Source organism: Oncorhynchus masou, unplaced genomic scaffold (genome assembly GCF_036934945.1).
Source record: "Oncorhynchus masou masou isolate Uvic2021 unplaced genomic scaffold, UVic_Omas_1.1 unplaced_scaffold_769, whole genome shotgun sequence".
In the NCBI taxonomy this organism is placed as follows: domain Eukaryota; kingdom Metazoa; phylum Chordata; class Actinopteri; order Salmoniformes; family Salmonidae; genus Oncorhynchus; species Oncorhynchus masou.
Window position 1 is genome coordinate 11,283 of NW_027014157.1, and position 17,531 is coordinate 28,813.

Sequence of the window (17,531 nt, forward strand, 5' to 3'; positions counted from 1 at the left end):
AGGTCTGTAACCATAGAGATCTGGTCTGTGTATAGGCCTGTAACCATAGAGGTCTGGTCTGTGTATAGACCTGTAACCATAGAAGGTCTGGTCTGTAACCGTAGAGATCTGGTCTGTATATAGGCCTGTAACCATAGAGGTCTGGTCTGTATATAGGTCTGTAACCATAGAGATCTGGTCTGTAACCATAGAGATCTGGTCTGTGTATAGGTCTGTAACCATAGAGATCTGGTCTGTGTATAGGTCTGTAACCATAGAAGGTCTGGTCTGTAACCATAGAGATCTGGTCTGTATATAGGCCTGTAACCATAGAAGGTCTGGTCTGTATATAGGTCTGTAACCATAGAGATCTGGTCTGTAACCATAGAGATCTGGTCTGTATATAGGTCTGTAACCATAGAGATCTGGTCTGTAACCATAGAGGTCTGGTCTGTATATAGGCCTGTAACCATAGAGGTCTGGTCTGTATATAGACCTGTAACCATAGAGGTCTGGTCTGTATATAGGCCTGTAACCATAGAGATCTGGTCTGTATATAGGCCTGTAACCATAGAGGTCTGGTCTGTAACCATAGAAGGTCTGGTCTGTATATAGGTCTGTAACCATAGAGATCTGGTCTGTGTATAGACCTGTAACCATAGAGATCTGGTCTGTGTATAGGTCTGTAACCATAGAGATCTGGTCTGTAACCATAGAGATCTGGCCTGTAACCATAGAGGTCTGGTCTGTATATAGACCTGTAATCATAGAGGTCTGGTCTGTAACCATAGAGGTCTGGTCTGTAACCATAGAGGTCTGGTCTGTAACCATAGAGATCTGCTCTGTGTATAGGCCTGTAACCATAGAGATCTGGCCTGTAACCATAGAGATCTGCTCTGTGTATAGGCCTGTAACCATAGAGATCTGGCCTGTAACCATAGAGGTCTGGTCTGTGTATAGGCCTGTAACCATAGAGGTCTGGTCTGTATATAGGCCTGTAACCATAGAGATCTGCTCTGTGTATAGGCCTGTAACCATAGAGATCTGGCCTGTAACCATAGAGGTCTGGTCTGTAACCATAGAGGTCTGGTCTGTAACCATAGAGATCTGGCCTGTAACCATAGAGATCTGCTCTGTGTATAGGCCTGTAACCATAGAGATCTGCTCTGTGTATAGGCCTGTAACCATAGAGGTCTGGTCTGTAACCATAGAGATCTGGCCTGTAACCATAGAGATCTGCTCTGTGTATAGGTCTGTAACCATAGAGATCTGGCCTGTAACCATAGAGATCTGCTCTGTGTATAGGCCTGTAACCATAGAGATCTGCTCTGTGTATAGGCCTGTAACCATAGAGATCTTGCCTGTAACCATAGAGATCTGCTCTGTGTATAGGCCTGTAACCATAGAGATCTGCTCTGTGTATAGGCCTGTAACCCTTTGTGTTGTGTGTCTCCTCCAGTCAGGATCATCTGCCCAGCCTGTCTGCTGTGAGGAGAGAGGAGGACATGTTCATGCTGCCTGCCCTGCCAGCCCAGGAGGAGGAGAGAGAGAGGAGCAGCTCAGAGGAGCAGGAGGAGCAGGAGGAGGAGGACAGCGGTCACATCTACCAGGTGAGGTCAACACCCACGTCATGTGATGGAGGAGAAAACAGAGAGGGTGGTGCTTTATCGTCTTGTCCAATAAGAACACTGGATTCCTTCTTGTTTCATTAAGTTTTGCTATCTTGTGACGTCTGTCTGTCTGTCTGTCTCCTGCCTGTCTCCTGTCTGTCTGTCTGCCTGCCTGTCTGTCTGTCTGCCTGTCTCCTGCCTGTCTCCTGTCTGTCTGTCTCCTGTCTGTCTGTCTGCCTGTCTCCTGCCTGTCTCCTGCCTGTCTCCTGTCTGCCTGTCTCCTGCCTGTCTCCTGCCTGTCTCCTGTCTGTCTGTCTCCTGTCTGTCTGTCTCCTGTCTGTCTGTCTCCTGTCTGTCTGTCTGTCTGTCTGTCTGTCTCCTGCCTGTCTCCTGTCTGTCTGTCTGTCTCCTGTCTGTCTGTCTGCCTGTCTGTCTGTCTCCTGCCTGTCTCCTGTCTGTCTGTCTCCTGTCGGTCTGTCTCCTGTCTGTCTGTCTCCTGTCTGTCTGTCTCCTGTCTGTCTGTCTGCCTGTCTGTCTGTCTGTCTGCCTGTCTCCTGCCTGTCTCCTGTCTGTCTCCTGTCTGTCTGTCTGTCTGTCTCCTGTCTGTCTCCTGTCTGTCTGTCTCCTGCCTGTCTGCCTCCTGCCTGTCTGCCTGTCTGTCTGTCTGTCTGTCTGTCTGTCTCCTGTCTGTCTGTCTGTCTGTCTCCTGTCTGTCTGTCTCCTGCCTGTCTGTCTCCTGTCTGTCTGCGTGTCTCCTGCCTGTCTGTCTCCTGCCTGTCTCCTGTCTGTCTCCTGTCTGTCTGTCTCCTGCCTGTCTGTCAGGGGGATTTCTATGAAGACTCTAACTCTGTGGACATCAACTCTGAGGAGTTTTCTGCCATGCCTCCTGAGGTGAAACATGAGATCCTTAAAGACATGAAGGAATTCAGCAAGAGACGACGCACCATGTACCACACCCCCCCTGAGGTACCACACCCCCTGAGGTACCACACCCCCTGAGGTACCACACCCCCTGAGGTACCACACCCCCTGAGGTACCACACCCCCTGAGGTACCACACCCCCGAGGTACCACACCCCCCGAGGTACCACACCCCCTGAGGTACCACACCCCCTGAGGTACCACACACCATGTACCCCACACCCCCTGAGGTACCACACACCCCCTGAGGTACCACACACCCCCTGAGGTACCACACACCTCCTGAGGTACCACACCCCCTGAGGTACCACACCCCCGTGAGGTACCACACCCCCTGAGGTACCACACCCCCTGAGGTACCACACCCCCTGAGGTACCACACACCATGTACCCCACACCCCCTGAGGTACCACACACCCCCTGAGGTACCACACACCCCCTGAGGTACCACACACCTCCTGAGGTACCACACACCATGTACCACACACCCACTGAGGTACCACACACCCCCTGAGGTACCACACACCCTCTGAGGTACCACACACCCTCTGAGGTACCACACACCCCCTGAGGTACCCCACACCCCCTGAGGTACCCCACACCCCCTGAGGTACCACACACCCCCTGAGGTACCACACACCCCCTGAGGTACCACACACCATGTACCACACACCTCCTGAGGTACCACACACCATGTACCCCACACCCCCTGAGGTACCACACACCCCCTGAGGTACCACACACCCCCTGAGGTACCACACCCCCCCTGAGGTACCACACACCATGTACCACACACCCCCTGAGGTACCACACACCATGTACCTCACACCTCCTGAGGTACCACACACCATGTACCACGCACCCCCTGAGGTACCACACACCCCCTGAGGTACCACACACCCCCTGAGGTACCACACACCCCCTGAGGTACCACACACCCCCTGAGGTACCACACACCCCCTGAGGTACCACACACCATGTACCACACACCCCCTGAGGTACCACACACCATGTACCACACACCCCCTGAGGTACCACACACCTCCTGAGGTACCACACACCATGTACCACACACCCCCTGAGGTACCACACATCATGTACCACACACCTCCTGAGGTACCACACACCCCCTGAGGTACCACACACCATGTACCACACACCTCCTGAGGTACCACACACCATGTACCACACCCCCCCCCTGAGGTACCACACCCCCCCTGAGGTACCACACCCCCCCTGAGGTACCACACACCCCCTGAGGTACCACACACCCCCTGAGGTACCACACACCATGTACCACACATCCCCTGAGGTACCACACACCTCCTGAGGTACCACACACCCCCTGAGGTACCACACACCCCCTGAGGTACCACACACCATGTACCACACACCCCCTGAGGTACCTCACACCCCCTGAGGTACCACACACCCCCTGAGGTACCACACACCCCCTGAGGTACCACACACCCCCTGAGGTACCACACACCCCCTGAGGTACCACACACCCCCTGAGGTACCACACACCCCCTGAGGTACCACACACACCATGTACCACACACCCCCTGAGGTACCACACACCTCCTGAGGTACCACACACCTCCTGAGGTACCACACACCCCCTGAGGTACCACACACCATGTACCACACACCCCCTGAGGTACCACACACCCCCTGAGGTACCACACACCCCCTGAGGTACCACACACCCCCTGAGGTACCACACACCATGTACCACACACCCCCTGAGGTACCACACACCCCCTGAGGTACCACACACACCATGTACCACACACCCCCTGAGGTACCACACACCCCTGAGGTACCACACACCTCCTGAGGTACCACACACCCCTGAGGTACCACACACCATGTACCACACACCCCCTGAGGTACCACACACCCCCTGAGGTACCACACACCATGTACCACACACCTCCTGAGGTACCACACACCCCCTGAGGTACCACACACACCATGTACCACACACCCCCTGAGGTACCACACACCCCCTGAGGTACCACACACCCCCTGAGGTACCACACACACCATGTACCACACACCCCCTGAGGTACCACACCCCCCCTGAGGTACCACACACCATGTACCACACACCCCCTGAGGTACCACACACCCCCTGAGGTACCACACACCCCCTGAGGTACCACACACCCCCTGAGGTACCACACACACTGTCTGTCTCTGTGTGTGTGTGTGTCATGCACCCTAACCCAGTCCCCCCCTCTCCCAGCGGTCAGGGGACTTCTCCCAGTACCAGCTAGCAGGGCTGCTGCAGAGGAACAAGCTGAACGTGCGTCTGGAGGGGGTGGAGAGAGAGATGTCCAACCGTAGTGCTGGGAACGCCCCGGGGGTGGAGCTATACAACCAGGGGGAGGGGCACAGCGTGGAGACACGACGCCTCCTCTCAGAAGACTCCACCCACTACATCCTCATCAAAGGTTAGAGGTCGAAGTGGGTCAGCGATCAAATTGAGCGATTCTCCGCATTCAACCTGTTCAAAGTCATCCCCTCGTGTGTGTGTGTGTGTGTGTGTGTGTGTGTGTGTGTGTGTGTGTGTGTGTGTGTGTGTGTGTGTGTGTGTGTGTGTGTGTGTGTGTGTGTGTGTGTGTGTGTGTGTGTGTGTGTGTGTGTGTGTGTGTGTGTGTGTGTGTGTGTGTGTTCCTCAGGTCCGAAGAAGACCAACAACAGTGAGAGGGTGCCAGACATCCAGCCTGCGGCCTCTCCCTGGTTGGGTGGTCCCCTGTCAGGGAGGGTTAGGACGGGGGGAGGGGAGAGACCTGAGCCCCTTTGGAGACCCATCTCAGAGGAGGAGAGCCTGGAGGAGGGCCCCTCATCATCGTCTAAACGTCCCCAGGACCCGAGCCCGAGCCTGGGGAATACAGCACCCATCTCCCCCCGGACACTGAAGGCCATCCAGGCTGCCATGGATGGCAGCTTCTCAGAGGAGGAGGAGGAGGATAGCTCTTGGGGTAGGGGAGGGAGTAGGGCTGAGGAGGAGGAGGGGGGTGGCAGTGTGTCTCCTCGTACCCTCCTGGCCATTCAGCGAGCCACGGGAGAAGAGTTGGACGTAGGCCCGTCCCCATATGCCACCATGATTGGCAGTTCTCCTGTTAAACCCCACCCTCCCAGTCCCCAGCGTCCTGCGAACCGACTGTTTGTCATCAGCAGCTCAGAGGAGGAGACTGAAGGGAAGGACACGCCCCCGAGGACATCTCTGACCAATGAGGACAGGCTTGGGGTGGAGAAGGGGGATGAGCAACAGTCGCCCCTCCCCCTTCGCCTCCCCATTCCTCCTGCGGACAGGGTGCTCCTCAGCATGGAGGAGGAAACCGTCAGCAGGAGGAGCAGGGAGGAGGTGGAGCAAGCCATCGACAACAGGAACAGAGCTTTCCACTCTGCAGTGGGTCAGGGGGACAGTTTGGGTCAGGCTCTCTGTGTTATTCCCCCATCAGGCCTTGGTCTAAACAGAGAGGAGGAGACTGGGAGGAGCAGCCTAGTGACTGGGCCTTTACCTCCCTCGCAGGAGGAGAGGAAGGGACAGAACACCGGGGAGGAGAGGAATGGACAGAACACCGGGGAGGAGAGGAATGGACAGAACACCGGGGAGGAGAGGAATGGACAGAACACCGGGGAGGAGAGGAATGGACAGAACACCGGGGAGGAGAGGAATGGACAGAACACCGGGGAGGAGAGGAATGGACAGAACACCGGGGAGGAGAGGAATGGACAGAACACCGGGGAGGAGAGGAATGGACACCGGGGAGGAGAGGAATGGACAGAACACCAGGGAGGAGAGGAATGGACAGAACACCGGGGAGGAGAGGAATGGACAGAACACCAGGGAGGAGAGGAATGGACAGAACACCGGGGAGGAGAGGAATGGACAGAACACCAGGGAGGAGAGGAATGGACAGAACACCAGGGAGGAGAGGAATGGACAGAACACCAGGGAGGAGAGGAAGGGACAGATTGTGAAGATGGAGGACAGTGATTCAGAGAGCTTCATTGACGTGTCTGAGGGGGAGGAGCTAAAGGAGGAGGAGACAGATGATTCGCTGATAGAGGTTGAGGGCGGTGCTCCAGCTAAGGCACAGGAAGACGTGGCCAAGAAGGAGGAGGAGGAGGTTTTAAGTAGCAGAGCTAACCCTCTGGAAGAGAGGGAGGAGGACGAGGAGCCCCAGCCTCCCACAGAGCCCAGCCCAGATCCTCCTGCCCCAGCTTCTGTTCCTCTACCCAACGAGTGGGAAGACATCAACGTGGTAAGATAAGTACTGCTTACATGTCGTGGTGAAAAGACAGAGCATGGGGATGGAGATGACCAGGAAATAGACAGGAAAATGTCTGTTTCTCTGTGTGTGGTTGAGATGTGTTGTTGGAGCTGTTTGTACAGTAGAGATTTGAGGATGTAGTACCTGTATTGTCCTGTAGGGGGAGCTGTTTGTACAGTAGAGATTTGAAGATGCAGTACCTGTATTGTCCTGTAGGGGGAGCTGTTTGTACAGTAGAGATTTGAAGATGCAGTACCTGTATTGTCCTGTAGGGGGAGCTGTTACTGTGTACAGTAGTGGAACTGGGTTGATGCAGTACCTGTATTGTCCTGTAGGGGGAGGTGTTACTGTGTACAGTAGTGGAACTGGGTTGATGCAGTACCTGTATTGTCCTGTAGGGGGAGGTGTTACTGTGTACAGTAGTGGAACTGGGTTGATGCAGTACCTGTATTGTCCTGTAGGGGGAGGTGTTACTGTGTACAGTAGTGGAACTGGGTTGATGCAGTACCTGTATTGTCCTGTAGGAGGAGGTGTTACTGTGTACAGTAGTGGAACTGGGTTGATGCAGTACCTGTATTGTCCTGTAGGGGGAGGTGTTACTGTGTACAGTAGTGGAACTGGGTTGATGCAGTACCTGTATTGTCCTGTAGGGGGAGGTGTTACTGTGTACAGTAGTGGAACTGGGTTGATGCAGTACCTGTATTGTCCTGTAGGGGGAGCTGTTACTGTGTACAGTAGTGGAACTGGGTTGATGCAGTACCTGTATTGTCCTGTATGGGGAGGTGTTATTGTGTACAGTAGTGGAACTGGGTTGATGCAGTACCTGTATTGTCCTGTAGGGGGAGGTGTTACTGTGTACAGTAGTGGAACTGGGTTGATGCAGTACCTGTATTGTCCTGTAGGGGGAGCTGTTACTGTGTACAGTAGTGGAACTGGGTTGATGCAGTACCTGTATTGTCCTGTAGGGGGAGGTGTTACTGTGTACAGTCGTGGAACTGGGTTGATGCAGTACCTGTATTGTCCTGTAGGAGGAGGTGTTACTGTGTACAGTAGTGGAACTGGGTTGATGCAGTACCTGTATTGTCCTGTAGGGGGAGGTGTTACTGTGTACAGTAGTGGAACTGGGTTGATGCAGTACCTGTATTGTCCTGTAGGAGGAGCTGTTACTGTGTACAGTAGTGGAACTGGGTTGATGCAGTACCTGTATTGTCCTGTAGGAGGAGCTGTTACTGTGTACAGTCGTGGAACTGGGCTGATGCAGTACCTGTATTGTCCTGTAGGGGGAGGTGTTACTGTGTACAGTAGTGGAACTGGGTTGATGCAGTATATCTGTTGTCCTGTAGGGGGAGGTGTTACTGTGTACAGTAGTGGAACTGGGTTGATGCAGTACCTGTATTGTCCTGTAGGGGGAGCTGTTACTGTGTACAGTAGTGGAACTGGGCTGATGCAGTACCTGTATTGTCCTGTAGGAGGAGCTGTTACTGTGTACAGTAGTGGAACTGGGCTGATGCAGTACCTGTATTGTCCTGTAGGGGGAGGTGTTACTGTGTACAGTAGTGGAACTGGGTTGATGCAGTACCTGTATTGTCCTGTAGGGGGAGCTGTTACTGTGTACAGTAGTGGAACTGGGTTGATGCAGTACCTGTATTGTCCTGTAGGAGGAGGTGTTACTGTGTACAGTAGTGGAACTGGGCTGATGCAGTACCTGTATTGTCCTGTAGGGGGAGGTGTTACTGTGTACAGTAGTGGAACTGGGCTGATGCAGTACCTGTATTGTCCACCAGGATGAGCTGGTGGCGCTAGAGAGCAGTCTTGGAGAGCAGCAGTCCAGGCTGAGGGAACAGAAGCAGCAACAGGAACGCATCGCTGCCACCGTTACCGGACAGATGTGTCTGGAGAGCCAGGTAGGGGAGACGGTCAACACACATTTAGTCAGTCTGATAAAGGAGACGGTCAACACACATTTAGTCAGTCTGATAAAGGAGACAATTGCCAATTTCTCTCATGGAATAGCCTTAATTTCTCAGAACAAGAATAGACTGATGAGTTTCAGAAGAAAGTTCTTTGTTTTTGGCCATTTTGAGCCTGTAATCGAACCCACACATGCTGATGCTCCAGATACTCAACTCGTCTAAAGAAGGCCAGTTTGATTGCTTCTTTAATCAGAACAACAGTTTTCAGCTGTGATAACATAATTGCAAAAGGGTTTTCTAATGATCAATGAGCCTTTTAAAATGAAAAACTTGGATTAGCTAACACAACGTGCCATTGGAACACAGGAGTGATGGTTGCTGATAATGGGCCTCTGTACGTCTATGTAGATATTCCATTAAAAATCAGCCGTTTCCAGCTACTATAGTCATTTACAACATTAACAATGTCTACACTGTATTTCAAGACAAGGACATTTGTCTTTCTCAGTGACCCCAAACTTTTGAACGGTCGTGTATATTTTAATAATATCCTACAATCTTTGAGAAACTAAACAATCACCAAAAACAAGTGATTGAAAATCCCCAAAACAATGAAGTTATCCATATTGATGTGGTTATGTTTGATCACGGCATTGGCCATGGCAAAAGGTATAGATTTACAGGAAACAAGATGTAAAACTGCTGGGGGGGGCTCTAAAGTGTTCTCCAAAATTCAGCTGTGGCTATTGGCTGATCGCGCCCATTGCCACGGTCACCGCCTAAGCCCCTTTTTTATCCAGAAAAAACCCTGGGTCTATTTCAGTGCTTATAATGGTCCATATTCTACTGCTGAGTTTATATCTGTTTATAGCAGGGCATCGTTGAATACATGTTTCTGATTGGCTTGAAAGGGCATTATTTCCATGTGACACACTGTATATCAGCACGGTAGAATTCAATGGCTGCAGTTCATGCTTACATGTTCTATGTTTTGACCTGCTTTTGAAAGCAAAAGTCCAATTGAAAACATTCATTGGCGTTGTTGAATTAGATTTTTATAATAGCAAGCTAGGACTGATAGTTTGGTTAGCTAAACTAGCGAGGACTGATAGTTTGGTTAGCTAAACTAGCTAGGACTGATAGTTTGGTTAGCTAAACTAGCGAGGACTGATAGTTTGGTTAGCTAAACTAGCTAGGACTGATAGTTTGGTTAGCTAAACTAGCGAGGACTGATAGTTTGGTTAGCTAAACTAGCTAGGACTGATAGTTTGGTTAGCTAAACTAGCGAGGACTGATAGTTTGGTTAGCTAAACTAGCGAGGACTGATGGTTTGGTTAGCTAAACAAGCTAGGACTGATAGTTTGGTTAGCTAAACTAGCTAGGACTGATAGTTTGGTTAGCTAAACAAGCTAGGACTGATAGTTTGGTTAGCTAAACTAGCTAGGACTGATAGTTTGGTTAGCTAAACTAGCGAGGACTGATAGTTTGGTTAGCTAAACTAGCTAGGACTGATAGTTTGGTTAGCTAAACTAGCGAGGACTGATAGTTTGGTTAGCTAAACTAGCGAGGACTGATGGTTTGGTTAGCTAAACAAGCTAGGACTGATAGTTTGGTTAGCTAAACTAGCTAGGACTGATAGTTTGGTTAGCTAAACTAGCTAGGACTGATAGTTTGGTTAGCTAAACTAGCTAGGACTGATAGTTTGGTTAGCTAAACTAGCTAGGACTGATAGTTTGGTTAGCTAAACTAGCTAGGACTGATAGTTTGGTTAGCTAAACTAGCTAGGACTGATGGTTTGGTTAGCCAAACAAGCTAGGACTGATAGTTTGTTTGGTTAGCCAAACAAGCTAGGACTGATAGTCTGTTTGGTTAGCCAAACAAGCTAGGACTGATAGTTTGTTTGGTTAGCCAAACTAGCTCGGACTGATAGTTTGTTTGGTTAGCTAAACTAGCTAGGACTGATATTTTGGTTAGCTAAACTATTACCACGGCAACTACTGTAGCTATCTAGTAAACATGCTAACTACTTCAGTGAATGTTGAACACAATGTTTAGCCGCAAATGTGTTAAATTATAGCCATGTTGTAAAAAGATTAATAATCAACTCTGGGCTCTGTGTTTTCTGGAAAGTAATACATCTCTGTGGAAGGTCAGTTCTTCACCGCTCCGTGGAACACACCATTTCCTGTCGGTCATTATTTTCCATAGAAACCCCCCCCCCTCCCCCGTCGTCTGACGATCCCTTACCCGGTCTAATGTCCCGGTGTCTTGTCCGTCAGGAGCTGCTGAGGTTGTTTGGCGTACCCTTCCTGGTGGCTCCCGGTGAGGCCGAGGCCCAGTGTGCAGCCCTGGACCGGACCGACCAGACCCACGGAACAATCACCGATGACAGCGACGTCTGGCTGTTCGGGGGACGACACGTCTACAAGAACTTCTTCAGCCAGAACAAATACCTAGAATACTACCAGTATGTAGACCTACAGAACCAACTGGGTACGTAGACCTACAGAACCAACTGGGTACGTAGACCCCTAGCAGTACGTAGACCTACAGAACCAACTGGGTACGTAGACCTACAGAACCAACTGGGTACGTAGACCTACAGAACCAACTGGGTACGTAGACCTACAGAACCCTAGCAGTACGTAGACCTACAGAACCAACTGGGTACGTAGAACCCTAGCAGTACGTAGACCTACAGAACCAACTGGGTACGTAGACCTACAGAACCAACTGGGTACGTAGACCTACAGAACCAACTGGGTACGTAGACCTACAGAACCAACTGGGTTCGTAGACCTACAGAACCAACTGGGTACGTAGACCTACAGAACCAACTGGGTACGTAGAACCCTAGCAGTACGTAGACCTACAGAACCAACTGGTTAGAACACTACCTATGACCCCCCCACCCACACCACTAGACGCCAACCACTAGACACCATCCACCCCCCCCACCCAAACCACTAGATACCAACCACCCCCCCACCCAAACCACTAGACACCAACCACCCCCACCCACCCAAACCACTAGACGCCAACCCCCCCAAACCACTAGATACCAACCCCCCACCCAAACCACTAGACACCAACCCCCCCACCCAAACCACTAGACACCAACCACCCCCAAACCACTAGACACCAACCACCCCCCCACCCACACCACTAGACGCCAACCACCCCCAAACCACTAGACACCAACCACCCCCCCACCCAAACCACTAGACACCAACCACCCCCACCCACCCAAACCACTAGACGCCAACCCCCCCAAACCACTAGATACCAACCCCCCTCACCCACCCACCCAAACCACTAGACACCAACCACCCCCCCACCCACACCACTAGACTACTCTCTCTAACCCTAACCCTCGTCCCTCCCCAGGTGTGGACCGTACCAAGCTGATTAACCTGGCCTACCTGCTGGGTAGTGACTATACGGAGGGAGTCCCGGGGGTGGGCTATGTGACGGGCATGGAGATACTCAACGAGTTCCCAGGACCTGGTACGGAACCAGTCAGCATGTTCAGGTCAGGACCGGGGGTGACTGGGTGGGGGGTTGGTATCTGGTGGTCTGGTGGGGGGTTGGTATCTGGTGGTCTGGTGGGGGTTGGTATCTGGTGGGGGGGGTTGGTGTCTAGTGGTCTGGTGGGGGTTGTGTCTAGTGGTCTGGTGGGGGGGGGTTGTGTCTAGTGGTCTGGTGGGGGGGTTGTCTAGTGGTCTGGTGGGGGGGGTTGGTATCTAGTGGTCTGGTGGGGGTTGGTATCTAGTGGTCTGGTGGGGGGTTGGTGTCTAGTGGTCTGGTGGGGGGTTGTGTCTAGTGGTCTGGTGGGGGTTGTGTCTAGTGGTCTGGTGGGGGGTTGGTATCTAGTGGTCTGGTGGGGGGTTGGTATCTAGTCGTCTGGTGGGGGGGTTGGTATCTAGTGGTCTGGTGGGGGTTGTGTCTAGTGGTCTGGTGGGGGGGTTGATGTCTAGTGGTCTGGTGGGGGGTTGGTATCTAGTGGTCTGGTGGGGGGTTTGTGTCTAGTGGTCTGGTGGGGGGTTGGTATCTAGTGGTCTGGTGGGGGGGTTGTGTCTAGTGGTCTGGTGGGGGGTTGGTATCTAGTGGTCTGGTGGGGGGGGTTGTGTCTAGTGGTCTGGTGGGGGGTTGATGTCTAGTGGTCTGGTGGGGGGGGGTTGGTATCTAGTGGTCTGGTGGGGGGTTGGTATCTAGTGGTCTGGTGGGGGGTTGGTATCTAGTGGTCTGGTGGGGGGTGGTATCTAGTGGTCTGGTGGGGGGGTTGGTATCTAGTGGTCTGGTGGGGGGTTGGTATCTAGTGGTCTGGTGGGGGGGTTGGTATCTAGTGGTCTGGTGGGGGGTTGGTATCTAGTGGTCTGGTGGGGGGGGTTGGTATCTAGTGGTCTGGGGGGGGGGGGGTTGTGTCTAGTGGTCTGGTGGGGGGTTGTGTCTAGTGGTCTGGTGGGGGGTTGGTATCTAGTGGTCTGGTGGGGGGTTGGTATCTAGTGGTCTGGTGGGGGGGTTGGTATCTAGTGGTCTGGTGGGGGGGTTTGTGTCTGGTGGGGGGGGTTGTGTCTAGTGGTCTGGTGGGGGGTTGGTATCTAGTGGTCTGGTGGGGGGTTTGTGTCTAGTGGTCTGGTGGGGGGGTTGGTATCTAGTGGTCTGGTGGTGGGGGGGTTGGTATCTAGTGGTCTGGTGGGGGGGGTTGTGTCTAGTGGTCTGGTGGGGGGGTTTGTGTCTAGTGGTCTGGTGGGGGGGGGGGTTGGTATCTAGTGGTCTGGTGGGGGGGTTTGTGTCTAGTGGTCTGGTGGGGGGTTGGTATCTAGTGGTCTGGTGGGGGTTGGTATCTAGTGGTCTGGTGGGGGGGTTGGTATCTAGTGGTCTGGTGGGGGGGGGTTGGTATCTAGTGGTCTGGTGGGGGGGTTGTGTCTAGTGGTCTGGTGGGGGGGTTTGTATCTAGTGGTCTGGTGGGGGGGTTGTGTCTAGTGGTCTGGGTGGGTTCAGGGTATTGTGTGGTGATGAATAGTGAATGAGTGGTCCTGTGTGACTCAGTGGTCCAGTGTGACTTTAGCTATGCCAAGGTTGTGGGTTCAATTCCCTCAGAGATCACAGAGACACAGCTATTTTGCTTTACTCGGTCTGTCTGTGCTTTCTGTCTCTGTTTCCCCTTCCAGTGAGTGGTGGTCCTTGGCCCAGGAGCAGCAACGTCTGACCTCTGACCCCCGTGACTCCAAGGTCAAGAGGAAACTGAGAGGGCTTCGGCTGCGGCCGGGCTTCCCCAACCCTGCCGTGGCAACTGCCTACCTGCAGCCCAGCGTCGACCTATCAGAAAGCTCCTTCAGCTGGGGCCGCCCACACCTCGACCTCCTCAAGGAATATCCTTTAGGAGAGTGTGTGTGTGTGTGTGTGCGTGTGTGAGAGATGTTCTGTGTCGTCTTTGGGACCAGTTTTCCTCAACCCTCAGTCTACGTTCTGTGAGAGTCGTTTTGGTTGGAACAGCAGGAAGACAGAAGAGACTCTATATCCTGTTATCAAACAGCTCAACACACAACAGGTATTAGTCTGGATCAATAGGTATTAGTCTGGATCAACAGGTATTAGTCTGGATCAATAGGTATTAGTCTGGATCAATAGGTATTAGTCTGGATCAACAGGTATTAGTCTGGATCAACAGGTATTAGTCTGGATCAATAGGTATTAGTCTGGATCAATAGGTATTAGTCTGGATCAATAGGTATTAGTCTGGATCAATAGGTATTAGTCTGGATCAATAGGTATTAGTCTGGATCAACAGGTATTAGTCTGGATCAATAGGCATTAGTCTGGATCAATGGGTATTAGTCTGGATCAATAGGTATTAGTCTGGATCAATAAGTATTAGTCTGGATCAATAGGTATTAGTCTGGATCAATAGGTATTAGTCTGGATCAACAGGCATTAGTCTGGATCAATAGGTATTAGTCTGGATCAATAGGTATTAGTCTGGATCAACAGGTATTAGTCTGGATCAATAGGCATTAGTCTGGATCAATAGGTATTAGTCTGGATCAATAGGTATTAGTCTGGATCAATAAGTATTAGTCTGGATCAATAGGTATTAGTCTGGATCAATAGGTATTAGTCTGGATCAACAGGCATTAGTCTGGATCAATAGGTATTAGTCTGGATCAATAGGTATTAGTCTGGATCAATAGGTATTAGTCAGGATCAATAGGCATTAGTCTGGATCAATAGGCATTAGTCTGGATCAATAGGTATTAGTCTGGATCAATAGGTATTAGTCTGGATCAATAGGTATTAGTCTGGATCAATGGGTATTAGTCTGGATCAATAGGTATTAGTCTGGATCAACAGGCATTAGTCTGGATCAATAGGTATTAGTCTGGATCAATAGGTATTAGTCTGGATCAATGGGTATTAGTCTGGATCAATAGGTATTAGTCTGGATCAACAGGTATTAGTCTGGATCAATGGGTATTAGTCTGGATCAATGGGTATTAGTCTGGATCAACAAGTATTAGTCTGGATCAACGGGTATTAGTCTGGATCAATAGGTATTAGTCTGGATCAACAGGTATTAGTCTGGATCAATGGGTATTAGTCTGGATCAATAGGTATTAGTCTGGATCAATGGGTATTAGTCTGGATCAATGGGTATTAGTCTGGATCAACAGGTATTAGTCTGGATCAATTGTTGGTAGTAATTATTGCAAGTAGAGATTGAGAATGACTTGGGTATAATAGTGAATTTATTGTGAATTTGTCTCAATTTGCCTCTGATCTGTCCTGAATACCTCCATTCCTCTTCCCTCTCCTCTCCTCCATCCCCTCCGCCCTTCTCTCCTCTCCTCCCTCCCCTCCGTCCTTCTCTCCCCCCCTCCCTCCTTCTCTCCTCCTTCCTCTTCCCTCCCTCCTCTCTCCCCTCCCTCTGCCCTTCTCTCCTCTCTCCTCTCTTCCATCCCCTCCGCCCTTCTCTCCTCTCCTCCATCCCCTCCGTCCTTCTCTCCCCCCCTCCCTCCTTCCCTCCTCCCTCCCCTCCCTCCGTCCTTCTCTCCTCTCCTCCATCCCCCCCGCCCTCCCTCCTCCCTCCCCTCCCCCTCCGTCCTTCTCCCCTCCCTCCCCTCCGTCCTTCTCCCCCCCTCCTTCCTCCCCCCCTCCTTCTCTCTCCTCTGTCCTTCTCCCCCCCCTTCTCTCCCCCCCTCCCCCCCCCTCCTTCTCTCCCCTCCTCCCCCCCCCTCCTTCTCTCCCCTCCTCCCGCCCTGTAGACCCAGCTGCGTATTGACTCGTTCTTCCGTCTGGAGCAGCAGGAGAGACAGGCCATCAAGAGCCAGCGCCTCCGCCGGGCTGTCACCTGTATAAAGAGGAAAGAGAGGGAGGACGGAGGGAGGGAGGAGAGGGAGGAGAGGGAGGACGGAGGGAGGGAGGAGAGGGAGGACGGGGAGAGGGAGGACGGAGGGAGGGAAGAGGAAGAAGAGGGGATTGGCTCTCCGTCCAAGGCTAAAAGAGGGAAGAGGTCAGAGCCAAAGCAGAGGAAGAGAGAGGTGGAGGAGGGGACAGGAGGATTCCTGGGGGCAGAGGTCAGTAAGCCTGCTCAAGAGGATGTGGGAAGAGCCAACCATGATGTGGGAGTGGCCAGCCAAGAAAGAGAGAAAGTTAGTCAGAATATGGGAGGGGCCAGCCTGGCTGTGGGAGGAGCCAGCCAGCAGAGGAAAGAAGTGCTTCCTCCTCCTAATAACGGAGTACCTCAACCTAAACTCCCCAATAGGACGGAGCAGAATGACAGCAGCAGTTCCGGGGACGACAGCGACGGTGACAGCGGGGTCGCCATGGTAACGGCCCAGTCAGTGTTTAGGGGCCAACCGAGAGAAGGGAGGGGTGGTAAGAGAGGTGGGAGGGGGGGAAAGAGAGGCAGAGGAAGGAAGACACTGTGAGAACTATCAACTCTCGACCGTCTCTTGTTGATGATGTCATCAGAGGGATATATTTGACCAATAAACAGGCGCTGAAACCACTGTGATGCGTTTTCTGAATGATGTTTAGAATGATGAGGGATGATGTTTGAAACGGTGTGAAAGATGGCGCTGTGTAAACCCATGAAGTTAGATGGCGCTGTGTAAACCCATGAAGTTAGATGGCGCTGTGTAAACCCATGAAGTTAGATGGCGCTGTGTAAACCCATGAAGTTAGATGGCGCTGTGTAAACCCATGAAGTTAGATGGCGCTGTGTAAACCCATGAAGTTAGATGGCGCTGTGTATGAGGCGTCTCTGGCCGTTTGTTGGTGTATTTTCTATGTTTGTGATGAATATTTGGAATAATTAAAATGTTTTTGTATTACAAAGGCAGTCTTGTTATTTGTTTACACGATGTGTCTCTGCTTGTTTACATCGTTCTTTAGCAGCTAGACGGCAGCAGGAAGGGATGCCTCAGAGAGACAGCATTGTTCTTTAACAGGAAGGGATCAGCAGGTAGGATGCAGCAGGTGGGGAGCAGCAGGTAAGATGCAGCAGGTAGAATGCAGCAGGTGGGGAGCAGCAGGTAGGATGCATCAGGTAGGATGCAGCCTTCTCTCTCTCGAGCCCTTCCTCCCAGCCTTCTCTCTCTCTAGCCCTTCCTCCCAGCCTTCTCTCTCTCTAGCCCTTCCTCCCAGCCTTCTCTCTCTCTAGCCCTTCCTCCCAGCCTTCTCTCTCTAGCCCTTCCTCCCAGCCTTCTCTCTCTCTAGCCCTTCCTCCCAGCCTTCTCTCTCTAGCCCTTCCTCCCAGCCTTCTCTCTCTAGCCCTTCCTCCCAGCCTTCTCTCTCTAGCCCTTCCTCCCAGCCTC

At 52.1% G+C, this 17,531-nt stretch overlaps 1 protein-coding gene across 1 annotated transcript; it reads left to right on the forward strand.

The window, feature by feature from the left end:
• Positions 1–1,438: 1,438 nt before the first annotated feature.
• LOC135537414 (DNA excision repair protein ERCC-5-like) lies at positions 1,439–17,052 on the forward strand (the record flags this gene model as incomplete). Its single annotated transcript, XM_064963582.1, is given in 11 exon segments — positions 1,439–1,589; positions 2,412–2,555; positions 4,762–4,969; positions 5,198–6,393; positions 6,395–6,790; positions 8,584–8,703; positions 10,992–11,205; positions 12,100–12,244; positions 13,887–14,087; positions 14,182–14,266; positions 15,978–17,052. Coding segments are annotated over 11 exon segments (3,526 nt in total), but the record flags the coding sequence as incomplete, so codon positions are not given.
• Positions 17,053–17,531: the final 479 nt, after the last annotated feature.